At 49.9% G+C, this 21,680-nt stretch overlaps 2 protein-coding genes across 4 annotated transcripts in view; one reads left to right on the forward strand and one right to left on the reverse strand.

Moving 5' to 3' along the window:
* The first annotated feature begins 511 nt into the window (after nt 1-511).
* CLK3 (CDC like kinase 3) lies at nt 512-11,211 on the forward strand. The gene is made up of 13 exons (XM_075505647.1): nt 512-611; nt 1,246-1,394; nt 3,830-4,037; nt 6,206-6,299; nt 6,558-6,624; nt 7,473-7,589; nt 8,086-8,252; nt 8,677-8,771; nt 9,157-9,286; nt 9,718-9,800; nt 10,152-10,231; nt 10,400-10,490; nt 10,810-11,211. The coding sequence occupies exons 2-13, from the start codon at nt 1,246-1,248 to the stop codon at nt 10,993-10,995; spliced, it is 1,467 nt and encodes a 488-aa protein (XP_075361762.1). The 5' UTR covers nt 512-611; the 3' UTR covers nt 10,996-11,211.
* Nucleotides 11,212-11,469: 258 nt separating this feature from the next.
* Nucleotides 11,470-21,680, reverse strand: part of EDC3 (enhancer of mRNA decapping 3) — a 28,996-nt gene continuing 18,785 nt past the window's right edge. For all 3 annotated transcript variants that reach the window (XM_075505644.1, XM_075505643.1, XM_075505645.1), the window contains exons 5-7: nt 18,211-18,364; nt 16,387-16,604; nt 11,470-15,275 (exon numbers count right to left, since the gene is read on the reverse strand). In XM_075505644.1, coding sequence (XP_075361759.1) covers nt 14,941-15,275; nt 16,387-16,604; nt 18,211-18,364 — 707 coding nt within the window. In that variant the 3' untranslated portion in view covers nt 11,470-14,940. The remainder of the gene's footprint in view (nt 15,276-16,386; nt 16,605-18,210; nt 18,365-21,680) is intronic.

Raw genomic sequence — 21,680 nt, forward strand, 5'->3', positions numbered from 1 at the left:
GGATGGCCGTGGTGAGGATATCTGTGGTGAGGAAGGCCCAATGGTGGGGAAGGCCATGGCAAAGCAGACCACAGGGAGGAAGACCATGTTGAGGGTGAGGTAGGCCATGGCGAGGAAGGCCATGGTGAAGATGGCCACGATGAGGAAGGCCATGCTGAGGGTGAGGACGGCCACAGTGACATAGGCCACGGTGAGGAAGGCCATGCCAAGGCAGACCAGGGGGAGGAAGACCACGTTGAGGGTGACGATGGCCGCGGTGAGGTAGGCCACGGTGAGGAAGGCCATGGCAACAAAGGCTGTGGTGAGGACGGCCACGGCGAGGTCGGCCAAGGAGAGGAAGGCCACGGCGAGGCAGGCCCCAGCTCCCCGCCCAGGCCCGTTCATACCGGCTGTCCCCGCGCGGCCGGGCCCGGCGCGGCAGGGGTTAACCGCGACCTCCGGGGCACCGAGAGGCGGCGGGAGCGCCCCGGGGCGGAGCCGCTCTGGCCGCGCGGGGAGGGGCGGGCGGCGCCGGAAGCGGAAGTGGTAGCGAGAGCGGCGGTGCTGCTGGGCCGGTGGGGCCGGGCCGGGCCGCACCCGCCGAGCGCGGCGCCGAGGGGCGCGGAGGGGCGGTGAGCCAGCCGGGCCGGGCCGGGCCGGCCCGGGGGGGCGGAGCGGGGCTGGGGACGCTCGGCGGGGCCGGCCGGCGGGGCCTCCGGCGGGGCGGGGCCGGGGGGGTCGGGTTGGGCCTGGGCCCGGGCCCGGGCCCGGGCCCAGCCGCAGCGCCCCGGTGTCGTACTTGTATCCCCGGAGGAGATCGGGTCCCGGTGCGGGCAGCCTCCGAGCGGCGGTGCCGCGGCCCTGAGCTCTCCGGTTCCTGTGCCTCGGGCACCCCCTGCCAAACGGTTATCGCAGGTTGCACCGCCGCGGGCCAGGGGCGGTGGAACCGGCTTGTCTCCGGGTTATTGTAGGGGGCAGCGAGGAAATAACCGGTAACGTTCTTAGGAACGCACCGCCTCCCGAGGGGAGGCCTCCGGCTTAAAATCTTTAACGCTGCAGGGACTGGCAGAGGTCTCGTCCTCATGGTCGGCGGTGGTTTGCGCCGTGGCCGTTGCCGCGCTTCTCTGCGCCCTTTGGGGTGGTCTCTGTCCGCACCCTTCGGGTTAGGGAGTCGGGTGGGGTAGGAAGGCCCAGGCGTCCTTCAGGGAGCGGGTAAAGTGCCAAGGAGTGAGGGTTTTAAGAGTCGGAAACCTCTCGTGTCCTCAGATGCATCACTGTAAGAGATACCGGTCCCCGGAGCAGGAGAGCTACCTGGGTCACAGGTGGAAGAGGAAGAGGTCTCGTAGCAGAGACTACGAGGGGAGGCTGCGATACCCACCCCGGAGGGATCTCTCCAGGAGATCGCGATCGAGAAGGTAAGAGCAGGTTTGGGCAGAGGGAGGCATGCTTGCCAGCAGCCACTCTGGCGGGGGGAGCGAGCAGGGACAGTTATCTAATAGACACTCGTCCTCGATTCTGATGGTGTTTCAGAGCTAGCGCTGAGTGGTGGCAGCTTTCATTTCCTGACTGCAGATCAGCTTTAAACCTGTAAATCCCAGGGATGGAAGTAAAGGGCTTAATTGTGTGTGCCTTCCCTTATATGTTTCTGCCTGCATATCTAGCCAAAAGTTCTTCCCAAAGCGATGTCTTTAATATTAATGAGGGAGAACAGCCTGCTCTGCAATCGTGTTTCTCAGTTCTAATGCCGTGGAGGCATTAAAGACTTTCTCTCCTGACAACCCCTTTCCTTCTGAAATGATTACAAATCAGTAACAATACTTTTCCCTCACCTATGCTGTCAGAAAGGATCTGAGCATCGCTAACTGATCTTTCCTGCTTCGGCTCTGGATTTTACCTTTGATCCTCTCTTTGTTCAGCGTTTCCACAGGGACAATTAGGTACTGGAAGCAGGGTGGATAAGGCCTCTGATAACAGGAGCTGCGGTGAGGGTTCTGGAACAGAGGTGGGAGCGCTGATGGGGAGCCGCGTGCTGACACGTCGCAGTGTGCAATCGAAATAGGCTGGTGGTCCTCGCTGCTTGGTGGTACCGGAGCTGGTGCGGTTCCGCTGGTTGAACAGGGCAGGTGCAGCCAGGAGGGAGCTGAGTTCATCCTTACATTCCTGAAATGTTCTACAGATTAATTTCTCTTCGGAGCCTGGCTTTTGTTTACTTGAAGGAAGCGTATTGTGAAATACAGCTGACACACGCAATAGGCTTTTCCATTCTTTCATCTGATGGGTTGTCTAGGACAGATCTGGATGAAAACAGGCTTTTGCTAGGTGAAAACCTTCTTGCCCCTTTAGTCTCAGACTGTGAGCCTCTCTCAGGTTTCCCGGTCTCCTCTGTATTTTAGGTTGTTATTTCTGAATCCCCTGTATCTTAAAAGTACACACTGAAGTTTCACAAAGGTGTGTTTGGAGTTGAGTATCGGTGTTGGAATGGAGCCGTTGGGGTTTTTTTTGTGTTTTGGATAGTTCAGTGGTGACCTAGAGCCACTGCTGTCTTGGCAGGCAGTTTGAAATTTTAGTCTTGATCCAAGATGAGATGAACCACCACACACATACCTGCGTCCCATTAAGCTGTAAGCAAGAGAGCTAATTGTTGCCAAAGCAGAGAGGTGCAAACAAGAAAAGTTCCCAGACTGAAGCAGCTGCAGTGAGGTCTTGGTTGGAGAAGCCATTGCTCTTGCTGTCAGCTAGGTACATATGACAGCATCAACCTGGCCAGGCGTCTGCCCAAAATACTGCTGTTTATCATTGGAAAGCCAACACACTGTTCTTCTGAGTTGCAACATCTTCTACCTAAAACGCGGCTTCTTGCTCAAGGACGTGTCAAGCAAGGCTTGTAGTGGAAGCTGTTTTATTAGACCAACTGCAATGGCTGGGGTGGGGAAGACAGTTGTGCTTTTGGGGGTACAATCAGGCCACTGCTACGTGATACCATTTTTGCTGTCCAGTTTAAAAGAGGTACCGTAACAGTGCTGCCAAGAAAGCACGTGGGATCTGCAGAGCAAAAGGCAGGAGCTTCAAAATCGCAGTTCTAGCTTGAGGCACTTGCAGCTTGCAGATACTCCCTAATTGAGCGCAGAGCAGGGAGAGCTGCTCTCATTGTTAATGTGGACACACAATACCTAAAACTGCGTGTGCGACGCCAGCTTGTAAATACTCACACAGGGGAGCTTCGTCTGAGGTCTTCTGGCCCTTCCCGATGCAGAGATGAGCTTGGCCGAAAGTTTCCCTTACATACTTGCAGCCCTCAGTTCTCACTAGAGGTGCGGAAGCTTGATTATACTGCAGAGACCAAATTTTCTTTCTGGCTCTTGCTAATGATCTGTTGAGCTGGTGTGCGTGTGTGCACCGAAGGCTTGGTGTTTAGGGGACTCCAGTCCCTGCCAGGGTGGTGACTAGGGCACCACTGCTGCCTTCAGATCTCCTTTGTTTAAGAGCTAATGAGAGTCCTTCCTAGGGGAGGAGAAACAATGTTAGAGAAACACTGGCGTATGGTGGCGGAGGTGGCTCAGACAAGGTAGGCAGCTCAGATCGAGCTTCAAGTGGGTGGTTTCCCCTGGCTCCTTGAAACGTGGAGGTGCCACACCATTTTCTCTTGCAAACTTTCTCCTTTTTCTTATCCGAAAAACTTGGCTGAGAAGTGGTCAGCGTTTGAGCTGCAGTGGAGGGGTGGTTTGAAGCTAGGATGCTTGCTGTTGTTTCCCTGCCACCAGGGAGTGGGAGCAAGAGCACTTCGTTTCAGTGGGACTCTGCCTTTCATGCTTTTTCCAGGCTTATAAATGCATTCTTGTTTGTGCTACAGCCATGACAGGATGCCTTATCACAGGAGATACAGACGGGACAGCGACGCCTACAGATTCGAAGACCGAAGCCCGTCTTTTGGAGAGGACTATTACTCGACCCGCTCGCGAAACTGGCGGCGATCCAGAGGCAGAGAGCAACACCGTCCAAAGAAGCATCAGCATCACTGCCGGAAACGCAGGACCAGGTCTTGTAGCAGTGCCTCCTCGGTGAGTAGCATCCAGAACGAGTTCAGGATTGCTCAGGGCTTTAACTGTTCTTACCTCCTTTCAGCTCTGAACACTCTGGGTGAGTACCTCTAATCCCATTTTTGTGTTTGTTTTCATTACGTGGAATGTATAGTCCAAAATCTGTGTCTTGTTAAGCGGGAAGCTTTTGTAGCTATTGGTTTTTACCAGTCCAGCCCCTGTAGCCTTAATATGTGAGGAAACTAAGCTGTATTCTTTATGGCCGGGGAAGGGATCAGGGAAGGCTTCAAATGGCACACGTGATAGGCTAACAAGGGCAAGCCTTGGCCGCAGGCCAGCCTGGCTGCTGGGGATCGGTCATTGTTCAGGTTTATACATGGCCAGGGCTTTGCTTCTGCATACTGCTGCTGCTTTGGGGGGGTTTGGTATGCAGCGGTGGTACGGAGCGCTCCTGTGAAGGCACGTCGATTTGACTTTGTGCCAGGATCCCGTACCAGATGGGATCAATCAGTCTCGTCCTCCTGAGCTGTTAGCCCTGTGGTTATTAACCCCTGTCCCTGTACTTACAGAAGGGCTTCCACCTTCTGAGGATATGCACGTGTCCTCTTTGCCTGTTTCCACACAAGTGCCCTTGGATTTCAGCTTCTTTGAAAAATTCCCCGTTGTCCACCCTGAAACGTAGTATTCCTTTCAAGGATTAACAGGGAATATTTGGAACTGGGTGGGGAGGCTGGTCCCAGGACCGGGAATACCCTGGAAGTGTTGTGAGGTATCAGACCAGATGTCTCTGCTTCACTGCTGCTCTCCTGTAAGGAGCGTTTCCATCTTTCACAAGTTTGTTGCTTTAAATGTTATTACAACTAAATGATCGAGTCCTGATCCCTGCAGTTATAGTGGATATCTGCATGGCTGGGAACTTCTGACGGTCTGTTGCTTTCCTACTTTTATTTCTTTCCAGTTGACTTTTTAATTTTAGATTTAGAAAGAGCCAGGGTTATGATGAAAACACTCCAGCGCGGTTTGCGTGTGTGCGTGCGGTGGTAACGGTGTGCAGGTTTGGGCTGGCGTGATCTAAATCCTTTGAAGTCTCACAGCTGTCTCAACTGTCCTCTCTCCCTTCTCCTCTGTTTCAGCAGACCTTTTGGGGTTCGATTGTAGCTCATTATTTTGCACTAGCTGGGGGGTGAGGGGCACAGAAGAGAAGCCTGATAGAAGCTTGGGCATGGAAATGTAGAGCCTTGTATTAATTTCTTTGGCTGTAGAGATTGTAATTATTTTTAAGGCTGAGTAGAAAAAGATCAGGAATTAGGGCAGCTTGCTTTGTGGACCCTGGGTCCTTTCCGGAATGTTCGGCTGGTTTTCCAGTAGAAGCTAGCAGTAGCAGGGGTGAACGTGACCTCCTACCTTTAGTGGATGCCTGAAGTGGAGGGAAATGCTCCCTGGGGATTAATTTAACTGTCCTGTTCCTAAAGTTCTCCCAGACTTAAAAATGCATCCTAAGGCCGATGTCCAGGTCTGTTTGCAGCCAGTCGAGCATATGGATTTAGGATCAGTGTGGTAGTTGGTTCCGTCCAGAAGGGAAGGGCTGGTTTGTAGCCAGGGCAGGACACGGCTCTGGATAGCTGGCCATCTATTAACAGAGGTACAAAAGAGCAGGCTGCACAGAGGGAGAACTGCTACTCTGGCTTCTACTGGACAACTTGTCCAAACTGACAGCTTGTATACCCTTCGTCACGTTTGCCAGCGGAGAAAATGATGTTCTTCTGGCAAAGCCCTCCTTCTTCTTGTGCCTCTGGCAGCATCCTCCGGTGCTGGGGAATGGTGGCGCCAAGCCAAGCCACCTTAACACTGGAGCTTCCCAGCTGCTGCTTCCCTTCAGAGAAGAAGGGGGCATTTTCCTGTCTAAGAGGCGGCGGCACCAGAGGCCGTAGACTAATGAGAGAGTTTTCTTTACATACCTGTAGCTGTTGATTACTTTTCTGTTTTGAAGTTAGTTTGTGTCTTGACGTGTCCCTTGCAATATCCCTATCGTTATATATGCTGTGTGCCTTATGAAATGCTGGGATCTGGAAAATCCAACCACCGACGCACCGTCATCTCCACCTTTGAATGACAACACAATCCTGCCACTCGGAACTGCCCGCTGTGCGCGCTTGGTCGTATGCCGTTTCGGGGGGCGGTGCGTACAGAGAAGCCAACAGAGCAGTAAGCGCAGCAGGAGCGTGGAAGATGACAAGGAAGGCCACCTGGTGTGCAGGATCGGCGATTGGCTTCAAGAGCGATGTACAGCCACCTTTCGTAAAACTTTACCTCTCTACTTTCTATCCCCATGTTAGACGAGATCTCTCGTATTGTACTGGAGGGGTCTCTAGTGTTTTATTGCTTATAAATGGACTGACCAGTAAATTGCCTGAGGCAGACAATAGACACTTGAGTTTTAAAGAGTGTAGCAGCGAGAGACATTTTATTGCTGTGAAATTGCAGGACCTCAGCTCTCGCCAAGCCTCCAAAGTTCACGTCCACTCCTGTTTTCTCTCCTAGATGAAATTGTCGGCAGCCTTGGTGAAGGCACTTTTGGCAAAGTGGTGGAGTGTGTGGACCATGCCAGGTGGGCATCTTTCCCTTCCAGATAACTTGTCTGTCCCTTGTGCATCAAGCCCAGATGCTCACAAGCATGGCAGGATTAACACTGCCAGTTTTGTGTGGGCCTGGACTCTGCTGGACCGAGTTGTTGTCGTCACCTTCCACTTGTCACTATGGTAGAAATTATTTCTTATAGCAAGTGGAAAGGGGCCTGGTTCATACCTCAGCCATCTGAGTTTGCAGACTCGGCAGGGAGTTCATTCAGTGGCTGAGGGTTTCGGCACAGGCTGTTCTACTGCCCTACTGCAAAAGCAGTGAACTCCAACTGAGGGACGGGCCAGGCAGCTGGGGAAAGTGACCTCTTAATCTGCCAGGGTACTTCTCTTTCTTTTTTTTTTTTTTTTTTTTTTTTTAACCTCTCCTGTGATTACACTTGACCCCTGTCTCTTCCTGACCTTTTGTCTGGCTCTGAGCCGTGGGGTCAGCTTAGTATAGGAGCTGCTGGGATCTCCTGCCTCCTCAGAAATCTCTCTGGCACGGCTGGAGAGGGGAGGTGGCTGCTGGAGACGCAGTGACCTTACAGACTGCTGTGTCAGGAAATGGTGTGCTTGCAGAGCTGTCTGCAGCTCTCTTTGGAGGGTTACCTGGCAATAGCCTTTCGCTTCAAATTTTCATGTGGGTACTTAACTACTGGTCAAGCAGCAGAAATCTTTGGCAGACCTTGAGAGCTTTGTTGGGACCCAGCAACGACTAAGTCTCTTAACACATGAAAACATGACTGGAATAACTGGGATGTGCCCTCTCTCTATGAACTGAGGAGGTGTGTACACAGGCTTTTTCTCTGACTCCGTCTTTTTGTCTCTTCCCTTACAGAGGCAAATCTCAGGTGGCGCTGAAAATCATAAAAAATGTTGGAAAGTACCGAGAAGCAGCCAGGCTGGAAATTAACGTCCTGAAAAAAATCAAAGAGAAGGACAAGGAGAACAAATTGTAAGTTCCTACGAGGCTCCTGGGTAGTCAGTACCACATCCTTACAGGCAAGCAGTCTGCTTGGGTGATGTCCAAAAAAATATGGGGCTGAGGACTGGAATACCTGCTACTTGACTCCTGGGGGGGGGGGAACTTGTCTCATTCCTCTGCATTTTGGAAGAAGAGAGTCTGTCTCTAGTTCTGCTGAACACTTGGTTACTTAAACTCTTAACAACTGACATGCCTGGTCATAGCGAGAAAAAATTAGCCAGAACCTGTCTAACAGCCACCTGCTGCCTTGTCCCACTTGAACTGGAGATCTCTATATAAAGGTGGTTGAACAAAGTGGGGAGGGGGTGTCTCTTTGGTGTACATAGAGGGATTACTGTGCTTCTGAGTCAGCTGGCTCAGAGCTTTTGCTCACCAACGACTTCTGAAGTATCCAGCAACTGGGAGAATGACTGTTCTGTTGAGTCCCTAAATGATGGTTAATCCTCGTGTCTTTCTCTCTGCACAGCTTGTGTGTCCTGATGTCAGACTGGTTCAACTTCCACGGCCACATGTGCATCGCCTTTGAGCTTCTGGGCAAGAACACTTTTGAGTTCCTGAAGGAGAATAACTTCCAGCCATACCCTCTCCCTCATATCCGGCACATGGCCTACCAGCTCTGCCATGCCTTGAGATGTAAGTCACCCAGGGCCAGCCTGTGGGCTTGCCAGCAGCTGTTTGTTCTTCAGCACCTGCTCTTTTTTTTTTTCTTTTCAACCCAAAATAGTATCTGGATATTCTGGCTATTTTTTCCTCCTTTTCTGAAGCTTATACAAAGATAAAAGATGCTGATTTCTGTGGAGGATAGAGCAGCAAGCCTTTAGACTTGCTTCCTTTTCCTTCTGAAAGGAACAGAAGAGAGACTTGTAAGCTCTTCTGTGCAAAAGGTGCCTTCTCTGGGTCAGAAATACCTTGTCTGCAGCTAGGCCATGATGTGTCACTACAGTGGGTTGGGAGGGAGCTGAGAAGGAGTTGGTGTGGCACTTTGATGGGCAGAGTTGTGTGGGTGCTTTAGTGTGTGGTTCTTATTTATATTTTTTTTCTCTCTCCACCTGTGCAGTTTTACACGACAACCAGCTGACTCACACTGACCTCAAGCCAGAAAACATCTTGTTTGTCAACTCTGATTTTGACACTCTGTACAACGAGAAAAAGGTGGGTTATGTCCAAAAGAGAAGCGAATAGATCAGGAATAGCCTGCCTTTCCCTCCCTGCAGAAATTGGATCTTTCCTATTCCATACGTGCCCCACAAGGCCTTGAAAGTCTCTTTAGTGAGAACAAACTGGAAGCCAGGCCTCTTCTTTCTCCTGTGTCTTCTAAAAGTCTTAAGGCTGCTTCAGTGGCCCCAGTCCATGAAGTGGAGTGTTCAGTGGCTTTCCTTAATACTGATCTGAGATGTGAAGAGCTCAGAGTTTCATAGTTATAATCCTTCTGATTAGTGCAGACATGGCAGTTCAGGGGTCAGAGGACTCCTCGCAAAGCCTAGCTTAATCCTGAACCAGCTATTGGAAGTGCTGAGGACTTCTTGTTTGCTTGCAGAGCTGTGAGGAGAAATCTATTCGGAACACAAGCATCCGTGTGGCAGACTTTGGAAGTGCCACCTTTGATCATGAGCACCACACCACTATCGTGGCTACCCGGCACTACCGTCCACCAGAAGTGATTCTGGGTGAGTACTGCTGGGGTTTCAGGAGTCTTGGATGGGTGGGGAAGAACAGTTGTCCCAGGGATGCTGTAGGATGATGCTGTCTAGAGGAAAACCAGCTTGAGAGCACTCCAGTTCTTGGGGACAACCTGTTCCATGTGGTCCTACGGTCCTGATTGTATGGAAGGTAATAATGGATAGTGCAGAGAGCTGAGAAAAGCTTGTGAGACTCAGGAAGTGCTCAAATCGGCTCCAGGGGAATGCAGAGTCAGCATAAGCTGAAACAGAAGCATCTGGAGGAGACTTGACAGTCCTCTTGCCAGTGTGCAGCACCCGAGAGTGCACAGATAACTTCTACGTCTGTCTTTGTGTAATCCCTGCAGTTTCAACACGGAACTAGTAGAAATCTGGTAGGACTTGTTGAGAGCACAAAGTTAACTTGATTCTCTTTGCAGAGCTGGGCTGGGCACAGCCATGTGATGTCTGGAGTACTGGCTGCATTCTGTTTGAGTATTATCGTGGCTTCACGCTCTTCCAGGTATGCTTCTTGCAAGAGGCATTGTACCCTAAGAATCCTTAATGTCTAAAAGGGCTCAAACTTAGGTGAAGGGAGATGCAGATCAGGCACTAAAAACCAGAAGCTGAGTTTGAAAATAAGCTCAGGAAAACTCATGGTTTGAGGACTCGTTTGTTGCTGGAAGGACAAGGTTCAGATCACTTCTGGTTTCTTCACTGTGCCTGTGAAAAATAGAAAAATCAAGAGGGGAAACAGAGGTGGACAGGACCTGCATCATTCCCGACAGAGGCTTGTCTCTTCTTCCCCTGTACCTGTATAAGGGACAGATCTCCAAGTCCTGAATTAATGCACCATTGCTCTTTTCCATTGCAGACCCATGAGAATCGTGAGCATCTTGTCATGATGGAAAAAATCCTTGGGCCAATTCCATCTCACATGATCCACAAAACTCGGTAAGAACCTCTTCCTGAACTCAGTCCAGTCAACTGTTGTGGCTAATTACTCAGGATACCAATTCTCTGTCCTCACACTGGATCTCACCTATACGGGTATAACCGTGGGAGATGTGCTGGAAGTACGTCCCACAAGTAGCCTTACTGAACACCGCCTTTCCTTTGCAGGAAGCAAAAATACTTCCACAATGGGAACCTGGTATGGGATGAGAACACATCCGATGGGAGATACGTCCAAGAGAACTGCAAGCCCCTGCGGGTAGGTGCCGCTCTGCGGCTGCTGGAGGGCTGGCTGTGTTGTGAGGCTGAACTGCTGTGCCACTCCCTTCCCCAAATCAGCAGTGCAGGGCTTACGGATGGGAATTTCCCTTAGTAACTGGCTTTTACAGAGCCCCAAACTCTCATGTGCAGAAACAGAGGTTTATTGGTCTAACTGAAGCAGGACAGGTCCTAGGGAAGTGGAGGGATGGGAGACAGCCATTACCTCACTGTACATCACAAAACTAGGGCCTAGGGTTCAGGCCCTGTCCTACTGGAGTGCTACACCCCTCTCTCTCCCCCCTGCCCTTCTCTTTCAGACATACATGCTGCACGACTCGCTGGAGCACGCGCAGCTCTTTGACTTGATGAGGAGGATGTTAGAATTTGACCCTTCCCGGAGGATCACGTTCTCAGAAGCCCTCCTGCATCCCTTCTTTGCTGGCCTCTCTGCAGAGGAAAGGATGCTGTGTGGTCGAGGCACCAGCCGGGACCTGAGCAGATGACAGGGGGGGTGTGATGCCTGCTGGATTTGTACATATGGGATTGGTCTAGCCTCTGCAGTTCAGCCCTACTTGCTCTCTTCTCTCAGAGTTCAGAGGGCTGGGGCACTGCAACAAGGACCCTGGGTAGGGGAGGGGAAGAAAAGCTACATTGGAAAGCACAGATTTGTCTATTTATATGTTGTAAAGTTAAAATAAAGTGTTTCTTATTGTTTGATACTTCCCTTGTAGGCAGGTGAGGGTTCTCTTGCTCCTAGCTTTGCCTTTTGTGCAAAGGAAGATGGAGAGGTTGAAAAACTAACTGGAAACTAAGCAGCAGGAACCTTTGCTTCACTGGAGGGCGAGTGGACTGAATGCTCCCTGGTCTCTGCCCTTGCTCCTGAACAGCACAGAGCAGCAGGAGGGCTTGCTCCAACTGTGGTGTCAGGCTCTAGAATGATAGCTGGTAAATAAATAGCTGCACACAAATAGCACACATGAATAGTTGCACTTTATTTCAGGGCATCCCCCAGTAGCGGCAGGAATTAGTTGTTACAAACATTAGGTCACAAATGGAATATCAAGCAGTGACATATAGTGCAATGATCTTCACATGTTAGTGACCAGAGCAGCACTTGTGGGCAGTTCCTATGATGGTGGTGGGTAGAAACTATCTCAAACACAGATAAAAAAAGTGTTCCATTCTTTGAATTAACTCTGGCAATGTGGGGGAAGGGGGAGAAGAAGGGACCCAGACCCCTTTCTGGGTCTATTGAGTGCTCCAGAAGAGCTCACACCTGCACATAAGATGCATTTCATGTGGGTGAGGCCAGTACTTCCTCAAGTAAGCCTTTGTATCCAAGGAAAAGTACAGCCAAATACCCAAATCTATTCTCATGTCCAGAACATGAGCACACCGTAAAGTTTAACTGTGCCAAACACAGCCCAAAGCTGCCTGCTGTGCCCTAAACACTGCACAGGTAGGGATTGGGAATCCCTTTCCTTACATGAGGGTTTGTACCCTCCTGTTGTGCAACACTGCTCACTTTTTTTTTTTTTGCTTAAACATGGGGAACCCTATTGCTGCATGGCTGGCAATGCACAGGGCCTTAGTGCTTCCTGGAGATATGCAGCAGCAAGTACAGACCTGATCCCAGCTGCCATCCCTGCAAAGACATCTTTACCTGGTTCAGTGTCCCTCTGGGCATGTAACTTCAGCCAGTGGCACAGCAACATAGAGGCAGAAAAGGACCCTGTGACGAAGCCTTGAATACTTCTACGCTGTTACTGCTCAGTGCATACAATCTACAGTTTAATAGCCAAACCCAGAAGGGGTGAGAAGAGCCTGCAGCCTGGTTCAAGGAAAGCAGAAATTGAAACAGCAAGTTCCCTTATCAAGTGTCTTGAGCAAGGAAAGTGAAAATAAGGGGACTGAAGCTAACACTGTACTACAGCAATGACTAGGGGATGGTCATCCACCTTTTAAACCTAGCTGCCACTCCTCTGCCTGGCTAAAGATTAGATGAAGCTGAAACAGCCAAAGAAACAAGAAAGGCAGAGGGAAGCCTCACATTTGTATTTTAAATAACCAACCACATTGCTATCCCTTCTCAGTGCAGCCAAGTCAGAACCACAGCTTGTTAAATGCCACTACAGTTCTAGCTGAAACGTGGTTCACCTGAGGAATAGGTGCTTGTGCTTTGGCTTTGCCCTGCCTACAGGAGAGGAACCACTTGAGGGCAGAGCTACACCCCGGTCACAGCACTGACAAGTCACTGAGCCCCTCCATGCGAGCGCTAAGGCCACTTGGCATAAGCCAGCAGATGCGGTTCAGTTGTCCAGCCCTCAGCGGGGAAAGAAGCTCAGGGGAGCCAGGGGTCCAGACACCGAGAGGGGCAGAGCCTTTCATCCTGCTGAGGTAGATACGGCAAGGTCCAGGCAGTTTGGCAGGGAAGACACCTCAGGCAGCTGTAAGGGCAAGCCCAGCACTCACCAGCCTCTTGTCCTTAGGGGCTGGGATCCTGTCACCCCGCACTTCCAGGCAATATTAATTACTCAATTGCTTCTTTTCAACCAGGGAAGTCTCTTCTGTCCTCCTTTGATACACTTGGCCTTTGTTCTAAGCAGATGAAAGACAGGTGCCTGATCTGTAAATCCTCACCACTCACAGCACAAGTGGGTCAATAGGTTTGCTACCTGCTTAGCAGAGCACAGCAACAGAGCAGCTACAACAGTAGGTGGCCATTTCCACACGTCCCTGCACTTCAGCTTCAGAAGGGATCCAGCTCCCCTGGAGAAAAGGCACCTTTTGAAGCTCTGAAGCTCTCCCAGACACCAAAGGGTCTGTGCAAGGTTGTTACCTGCAGGAGCTCTGGGGACAGGTAATGTACCAGAAGAGCAGCAGAGCTTCAAGCACTGCCCACGCTTGCAGCATCAGCAGCAAGCAGGGAGCCGAGCACCTCTTTGCGAGGACAGGGCCCCTGCCTTGCATCTGCCTGGTTCCTCTGAAGGAACAACACACCCTTACAGCACCTCCTGCATCACTCCAGGATAAGCGCTTCCCTGGGTCAGCTACCGGGCGCAAAGCCTTCAGAGAGTGCACGCAGAGCCGGCACGATGGATTCATGAAGCCAGCTAGCTGATGGTTTCTCAGCTTGTCCCTGCTCTAGGCACTGCACCAGGGCTCCATCAGGCCAACAAAATGAGCGCAAGAAAAGATAACCCAACGCTTCCTGGCAGCGCATGGGAAGCAAGTGCAGCACAAGAACAATTAGCAGAGCAACCCGGGGCAGATCCCCTACAGTAATTTAGACAAGAGCCTCCTGCCGTACCCCTCCAGGAAGGCAGCAGCTCTCACCACACCATCTCCTGCAGGCAAACAGGACTATGTAAGCTAAGGACCCAAGTCCTTCCTCAAGCTGGTTCCCACCCAGCACATGGGTGCACACACACACAAGCTCACCCTATACGCAGGCTTCGAGCCCAAAGGGAATTAATGGATCCATGACCTACTTCCCAAACCACACTGAGTGCAGGAGGGATACTGGAAGCACTGGGGGAACTCGCCCAAACATCAGCTCGACCATACACCACGCAACAAACTCAGTGTGACAATGCCCTGCTTCACTATCCTTTCCCTGATTCAGCCACTCGCTGTGCCAGAAAGAAGAAAAAAAACCCAAAAAACAAAAAACCCAACTATCCTGGAAAAGTTTTCCAAAACGCACCTTGCTCGCATAGACCTGGGCTTCATCCACTAAGCAAACAGAGTACATAAGCAAGTAAGGCCTAGCTGAGGATACCGGTGTTCCCAGAGCATGTGCAACCTGAGAGCTTCTGGCTCTTGACACGAGCTTTCCAAAGAGGGAACGCTCTCCTTGAGGGGCTGGAGGGTCCAGGAGGGAGAGCGAGCTACAACTGCCTTCAGGAACATAAAACAGGGGGGAGGGGAGTCAAAAAGAACAACAGAACAAAACCAAATCCTCCCTCCTGGTACGACTCCAACAGAAGGTATTTCTACACAATCAAGGGGTGCTGTTCCCACCAGGGCGCCCTTGCTGGGTCTATCTGCCCAGAAGGACTGAGAAACACATCTCAAATCTCCCAACCACTCATCACTTGTACCACCTCCACATACACCCCCTCATTAAACAGCCTCCTGGCTGGGCCTGGACAGCAGCGGGCCACCTCCACCGTGGACAGACACCATCTTCCTGTGTGTTCCTTCATACAATGGCACAAGAGAATGAAAACAGCTTTGCAGGAACATTCACTTCCTTCTTTTTTTTGTTTCATTTTATGATTATTCTTTTTTTTTTCTTTTAAATACACAACATTTCTTCTGGAAGGAAAACTCTCCAGAACTTCACATCCTTAAGGCATCACGAGTTTACTAGTCAGGATCCACTGGACAGCTTATTTGACAGACCTCCTCCTTCTCTCTTCTCTCCCTTCAGAGCTGGATGGGCTCTAAGTGGAGTGCAGGGGGATGACAAATTTGCAGCCAAAGGGCGAGTGGTAGTTTATTCCCACTTCCTGAAAGACTTTCTGGGGAATGCCAATGTCACAGAGGTACACGCGCCCTGCCCTCTCACCCAGGGGCAGGGGCAGGCCCAAGGCCAGCGACCACTTGGCATCGATGCCCTGCTCCATTTCATTTATCGGAGGGTCTATGCTGAGGACAGGTGCCCGGTTCTGGTTGGCCCAGTCCACAACTGCTTTGTACCAAGGCTGATCTCTCAAAAAGGCATTTTCATGACAATCCAGGCAGTTGATCACTAGGTCAACAGGAGTGTCTGGGAGATCTGAAAGAAACACAAGCATCGTTGAGTGCTGAGGACCAACCTGAAACCACGAACTAAGGCTCAGTGCCTTCCCTCCTTGCACTGCGAGCAGATTTTTCATTTTTGCCTCCAGCACCCACAATCTCACTCTATACAGTCTGGCCTTACCTGTTGTTATTGCTGTCCTTCTGCAAAAGCTTTTTAGCACTCTGGAGATCATTCACAGACTCTCAGGTACAAAATCTCATCAAGCACTTGAGCAGCCCCAGATGCTGCCACTGAGCTTGCTCACCAGTCCAGGCAGCCCAGGGAAGCAGTGGTGTTCTCTCTCCATTATAAAAGGACCATTTTATATTCCACAAGCTGAAAAAAAAGGCCTGTTTTTCTGGAACGCGACAACTTTCTGCCTACGGAAAGGCAGCTTGTGTGCTGCACTGCTGCCTGCCCCACTGAGCTCCGTCAGTCTCACCTGCTCTGTACCACATCTCCTGCGTTCCTCCTACCTCACGGACCACAAAGTCCTTGGTGCAAAATCTTTTATAATCTTTTATAACAGGCAAGTAGCTCAGCCAGCACAGCGCAGCCCCCCACCCTGCCACAACACAAAATATTGTGCAGTGCCCTAATTACCAAGTTTGCTTCTCCCAAGAAGTTTAAATGCAACAGGTTTGAAAATACTGCTGGTGAAACGACAAACAGAAGCCAGCTCTCTCACAGAAGATGGAGCATCAGTTTATTCTAGGGCAAACTAAGAGATCTGAATTTTGACACCTGCTGGGACTAGTTCAGCAAAGCTGTCTGCTTGGTTTGAAGCAGCAGTTGGATGCTCATTTACTTGCAGTTTCGATATGCTGAACAAGGAAGGCCCTTATCCTAAGAGCACGGCTGGTCTGACTCAGATCCATACAGCAGCTCTTCCATATTTGTTCATACAGGAAACATCTGTACCAGCACAACTGCTCCACTGTTGAACCTCTCGAGTCTCTGCTGTCCCACCAGCCTCCAACCAGCCACCTGCCTATGGCAGCGCCACTAGATGGTGCCACCAGACCAGGCAGGCACTGAGGAGCTGAGCGGCACAGGTCTCTGCGAGGCGCGAGGGCGGCAGAGAGCACATCTGCTCCTCACTCACCTTTGACACTGGACACCTGCTGGCCTTGTGTCTTGCTGAAAAGGTTCAGCTCGTTGGTGATGGATTCCAGCATCTTGACAAAGTTGGGCAGGAAAAGGATGACATGGACATCGTGGTTGGAGAGGTGCCGTCCGCAGCTGATCCCCTGGGCCCCCTTCACATGGGGGCCACACAGCAGGGCTACCGTGGGCCGCTGATGCACGTTCTTCGGGTTCAGCCTAAAACACAGACAAAAGGGGACTTAATAAACCCAAGAATCTCTTGCCTTCTTCCTGTAAAAAAAAAAAATAAAATCAGTAAAATGCAAATTTACAGGTGTTTTGCAAATCTTCCGCTGCCTTCAAAGAAGGAACCCACATCCTTTTGTAGCACTGACACTAGAGAGCTGCTCTGCTTGCAGGTTCCCTTCAAGACTTCCTTGCACCCGCAGCAGAGAGCACAAGGTCCCAGTCTATCCTGGTTCATCATGCAGCTAACTTGTACTTTCAAAGCAGGAGGCATTTTCATTGCTCATATAGCAAGCCTGAATCCAGTGCAATTTCACTTTTAGGAGGCTTTTTTCCTCTGCCCCTCTGATTTTAGAAGAATGTTAACTATACAATCTTAGAAATATGGGGTGATTTACTCCATCAGCAGAGCCACAGTTAAAAAAAAGGAGGAAAATAATTTCTACTCCTCAAGACTCATCAACTGCAAAATAGAGCTGATTTATTTAAATGACCTGCAAGTCATCAAGGGTGGCTTACAGTAGGATTTTCAGCTGATAGGGTCAGTGCTGCCTGGCATGTCATCACTTACTGCTCTCAATCAAATGATCAGGTCCTGGTAAAGTACTACCGAATAAACAGATGGAGACTTAAGGCTTACCTTCCATTTCAAAAGCAAATAATTTGGAGCATCTATCAACAACATAAAAACACATGTGCAATTGTCTGCCCACATCAACAACTATGGTAAGTGCAGGCATAGAGCAGACCTCTTCAAAAGAGTCAGCACATACATTCATGCAAAAAGCAGTAAGTGCACTCTGAATCTGCTGTTGAATTGGGCCCTCCAAAAGAGCAGGATGTTCTCAGTTTAGGTGTAGATGCCTGAAAGCTAATTTAGCATTGTGAAAAGCTAAGCAGCACTTTGTTTTTGTGAGCTGACTTTTGGTTTTATTGGTATCATTAAATTGTAACATGTAAAAACAAAAAAGGAAAGGTTTACTGATTTGCAAAAAGGAGTAGCTTGCCAGAAATTCTGCAATGGTTTAATCTGCCTTGGGTTACACCTGTGCAAAGCTCAATTCCCTGAAAAAGTTCCCAGTAAGTGGAGAGAAAAATCTCAGCTCGGTCTGTTTTGTCTTTGACTCAACAGACACTTCTGCTTCTGGGACACAGGAGCCAAAAAGAAGCCCTCAGTAAGTCATTCATCCAAGATGGTGTGTTCAGCCAGCCCTTTTCGGGGGGGTGGGGGGTGGGGGGGGTGGGAAGCAGCACCAACATGGAAACCTACTGTAAGGCTTCCTCCCACTTCAGGAGCCTAAGCCTCACACTTGTTTTCATGATTATTTGGAAACAGGCTGAGATACACAAGCTACAACACAAGTCTGCACAGCATTGTGATGAATTTTTTCTTTTAGATGCAAGGAAGGCAGAGAGCTGCCTCCAGCTGCAGGACCACTGAGGGATTAGCACAAGTGGCAGCAGGCATCCACATTAAATTTACCTCAAAAGTAACCTCTCAGCCTCTTTAACCTCAACCCCACTTAGCAGAACAAGGTAAGTTGAGCTCTTCTTAGAGGGGGCAAACCCACAGCAGAGTGAAAGGGAACAGCTTTACCTGTTGGGTCCCCCAAGGAGGCTCAGGGCCATCTGACTCGCACACACTCCCGTCATCTCCAGCCTCCGCTCCAGAGTCAGCCCGTGCTTCTCAGCAACCGAGAGCAGCTTTTTGTGAAGCTCATAAGACACGCTTGGAACGACCAGCCCGGAGTCTAGGGTTCAAAGACAGGGAAGGGAAGAAGACAGAAACAGGTATAATCAGAGACTTTTCCAGAATGCTGCAGTCTGGTAAGGTTTTACAGTACAGCACCTAGAAATTATGACAGTGAAAAGGCTTATTAGCTGTTACCAAGGGTCTGCTTAACCCAGTAATCCAGGTTCCTTCCAAGACCATCAAATGAATCCAAACTAGTGCATCAGAGTCAGCTTACTCTGCTCAAGTGAAGCACTGACAGCTAAACACAACTGCTGGGCTTGAAATAATAAGTGTTGCCATGCCAATCCACCAGGCAGCTGGCAATTTTAGGAACACGTGTACAGAGAAGGCCTTTTTGACTTGCAGATTGAATACTAAGTTCTGTCTTAGTGCCCTCCAGGCCACCAGTGCTTTAACCCACGCCCATGCCCAAACACATATAAGCATTCCTAATCACTGTGAAAGTCAGAAGAGAAGCTGTGAACCAGATTTCCCACCAAAAAAGCTTGGATGCATTATGCTTCCTGACATCGGTGGCGACCAGCCCCAAGCTTCCAGCCCCTAACTCACATATCACAGCAAAACAAGATGTCCCACATTTACTAGGTAGGTGTCCCCACCACCTGAGCTGTGCCACGCCAGCAGGGCTAGCTTCAGACACAAAAGCTGAAATCACGATACACTGAGGCAATGGGGGAACGATGCGGCTGAAAGAATAAAGTCTGTAGAAAAATACTTTTCAGATGTTTTTGACACCCTGGTCTGTGAGCCAGGAAATGCTCCAGTATGTGGATCAAGGAAAAGCAAACAAGAGAGGTTTTGTTAAGCTCTAAGAACAGTGCCTGCAGTAGGAAGCAATACAATCCTTCCCACTTGCTTCTACAGCAAACTAGCCTGGAATCAGCAAGTAAGAGAAACACAAACCTGAATAACTGTTCTGGCCCATTATTTATACTTTCCTTCTCCAAGCAGGCCAAGCTGGCACTGACTTCACAGAAACAGACCCCGCAGTAACATCTGTAAACTCTCCTGGAAATAAATACAGAGGATTCCTTGCCACCAAAAGGCAGCTCACTCTGAGGGGAGCCACAGCAATTTTTTGATGGTGTGTTGAATAGTGGAGGACATGGAAACTGAAACTAATAACTTATGGTATATGGAGAGAGAAGTCCAAAACGTAAGGGACAGGTGAGAAAACTGCTGCAGCAGCCAGCCAGATATCCTTGAATATCTTCAGCCACAGAAATCAGCCTCTTTAACTGTTCTCCAAAATAATTCTGATATCCAAGCCCCTTCGCTCTGTGTTTGAGGATTCGCACCTATGTAGAATCAGAAACACATGCTATTCTTCCCTTGAAACGTCCTCCTGCAAGGCCTGGATGTCCTTAACTGTCTCCCAGCTAAGGAGCAGCACAGCTTAATTCCCTCCCCATACAGGACGGCCGCATAGCTGCAGCACAGCTGTCAGCAAGAAAAGCTCTCAGCTCCTTCTGTTCACATCCTTCATAAGCACTGCTCTGAGCTAAACAAGCAATCCCAGCAGACTGTGGCTGAGCAAGGGCTCTGTGAATTTACTGTTAGTTCCTACTCTGGGACAGGCAGATGAGGTGCATGGGAGTCAGGCATGATGGGGCAAAAAGGTCCAGGACTCAGACCGACGCCTGCTACAGCTCAGGCACAACACCAAACGTCAGGCCAAAGTGTGACCTCGGTCCTTGCATCAGCACACTGCTTCTGCGGTGTTCAACAGCCAGCAGCCCTGACTCACCCTCACGTTCCCATCAGCCGCTCTGCCGCTGAACTCAGGGTGATGGCAGCCACCCGGGTGCTCATCGCAGCCCAGCGCTGAGGAGCACAGCAGGGCTCAGACCGCCTGCACTAATGGGAAAGAGTCGTGGGAACGTGACATGGCCCAGTGAAAATGCTCTGCAGCGATACAAGCTCAAAGGGGAACAGCCACAGCGTACACATCCGCTCAGAGAGGAAACCTAACAGTTATTTGTGGGCCCGGGCTCTTTTGCAGACAAAACACATAACAAGAACCAGTTGTAACAAGCAAACGCCATATTCAAATAAGAAAAGCAGCGTGTATTTTAATTGTGAGGCATTATTTGTACTGCCATATTCCCCCAGGGTGCCCCAGTCACAAACCACTAAGTCAAGCTATGGTGGAAATGGCAGGTTTTGTATATCTTGAGGTTTCAGAGTCAAATTGGAGGTGTTCCTGCAAGGTAACAGTAAAATGGTATGGAGTAGATCCTGCTGAATCCTTCTAGCCTTCATTTCTGAACACACCGGCTAGTGCTCTGCAGATACACAGGGTCCAAACGTATTCAAACACTTGACCTTGCATGCTAATCACCGATTAAGCTACCTCCACTAATAGTCTTTCATTACATGCAGCACACATGCAAGCATGCACATTATCAAAGTCACTTCAGACTCCTGATAGCAGCTGCTGAACATGTGGAGTCATAAGCCACTAATAATCCTAAGCCCGTCACACTAGTCACGCACCTGCCCTGCATTCACACACCCTCTTAGCCTCCAGAGTCACGCAAGGCTTGGCTCTGCCTCCTTCCCATTCACATTTTTGCTACTTCATCAGGTCTCATTTTTCGAGCTTGAGGGAGGACTTGGAATGAGCGACCTGAGGTCAGGATCTCTCCAAACAGTTTGACAGTACACATCTGCTAACCTGAAACACTGGGCTCCCAAAGTGTAGTTTTGCTCCTTCTGAACTGCGGGACTGCAAATTCCCTGCTTAAATTTTGCACAAATTCCCAAAACCGGAAGGGTGAAACAGCCGATCTACACTCTGTACCTACCCAATTTAGTATGACTGTTGCCAACATCTTCTCTGTAACCATTTACATCTTCCCTTCAATCACTTTTCCCAGACCATGAGCTTTAGTAAACCTGCATTCACTATCAGCTAGATGCAACTCAGTGCCCAGTGGGTTAACGCAAAGGGGATTTGTTACTGGGAGGCAGCAGAGGCATGAGATGAACTTGCATTTAGCATGCCAGTGCTACACTTTGTCCTAATTGCTCCCTCTCAAGAGCAAGCTTAAATGCCAAGAGAACTTCCCTTCTTCGCACTCACGCAAGGTCCAACCAGTCAGACTGGCTTATCAAAACCAGGCCAAGGGAGTTAAATAAACTCTGGCAGAAAGCAATCAAGGAGGCGACGTGTAAACCCACAAACAATAACACTACTGCAACAAAACTGAACTCCTGCCAACTTTAATTATGTTTGGGTTGGACAGTGCACCTTTATTGTTTGGTAATGAAGGTAATAAAATAAATTAGCTCAGGCCTCTTAATATTAA

The sequence above is a fragment of the Mycteria americana genome, chromosome 6 (genome assembly GCF_035582795.1).
Source record: "Mycteria americana isolate JAX WOST 10 ecotype Jacksonville Zoo and Gardens chromosome 6, USCA_MyAme_1.0, whole genome shotgun sequence".
NCBI classification, from domain to species: Eukaryota; Metazoa; Chordata; class Aves; order Ciconiiformes; family Ciconiidae; genus Mycteria; species Mycteria americana.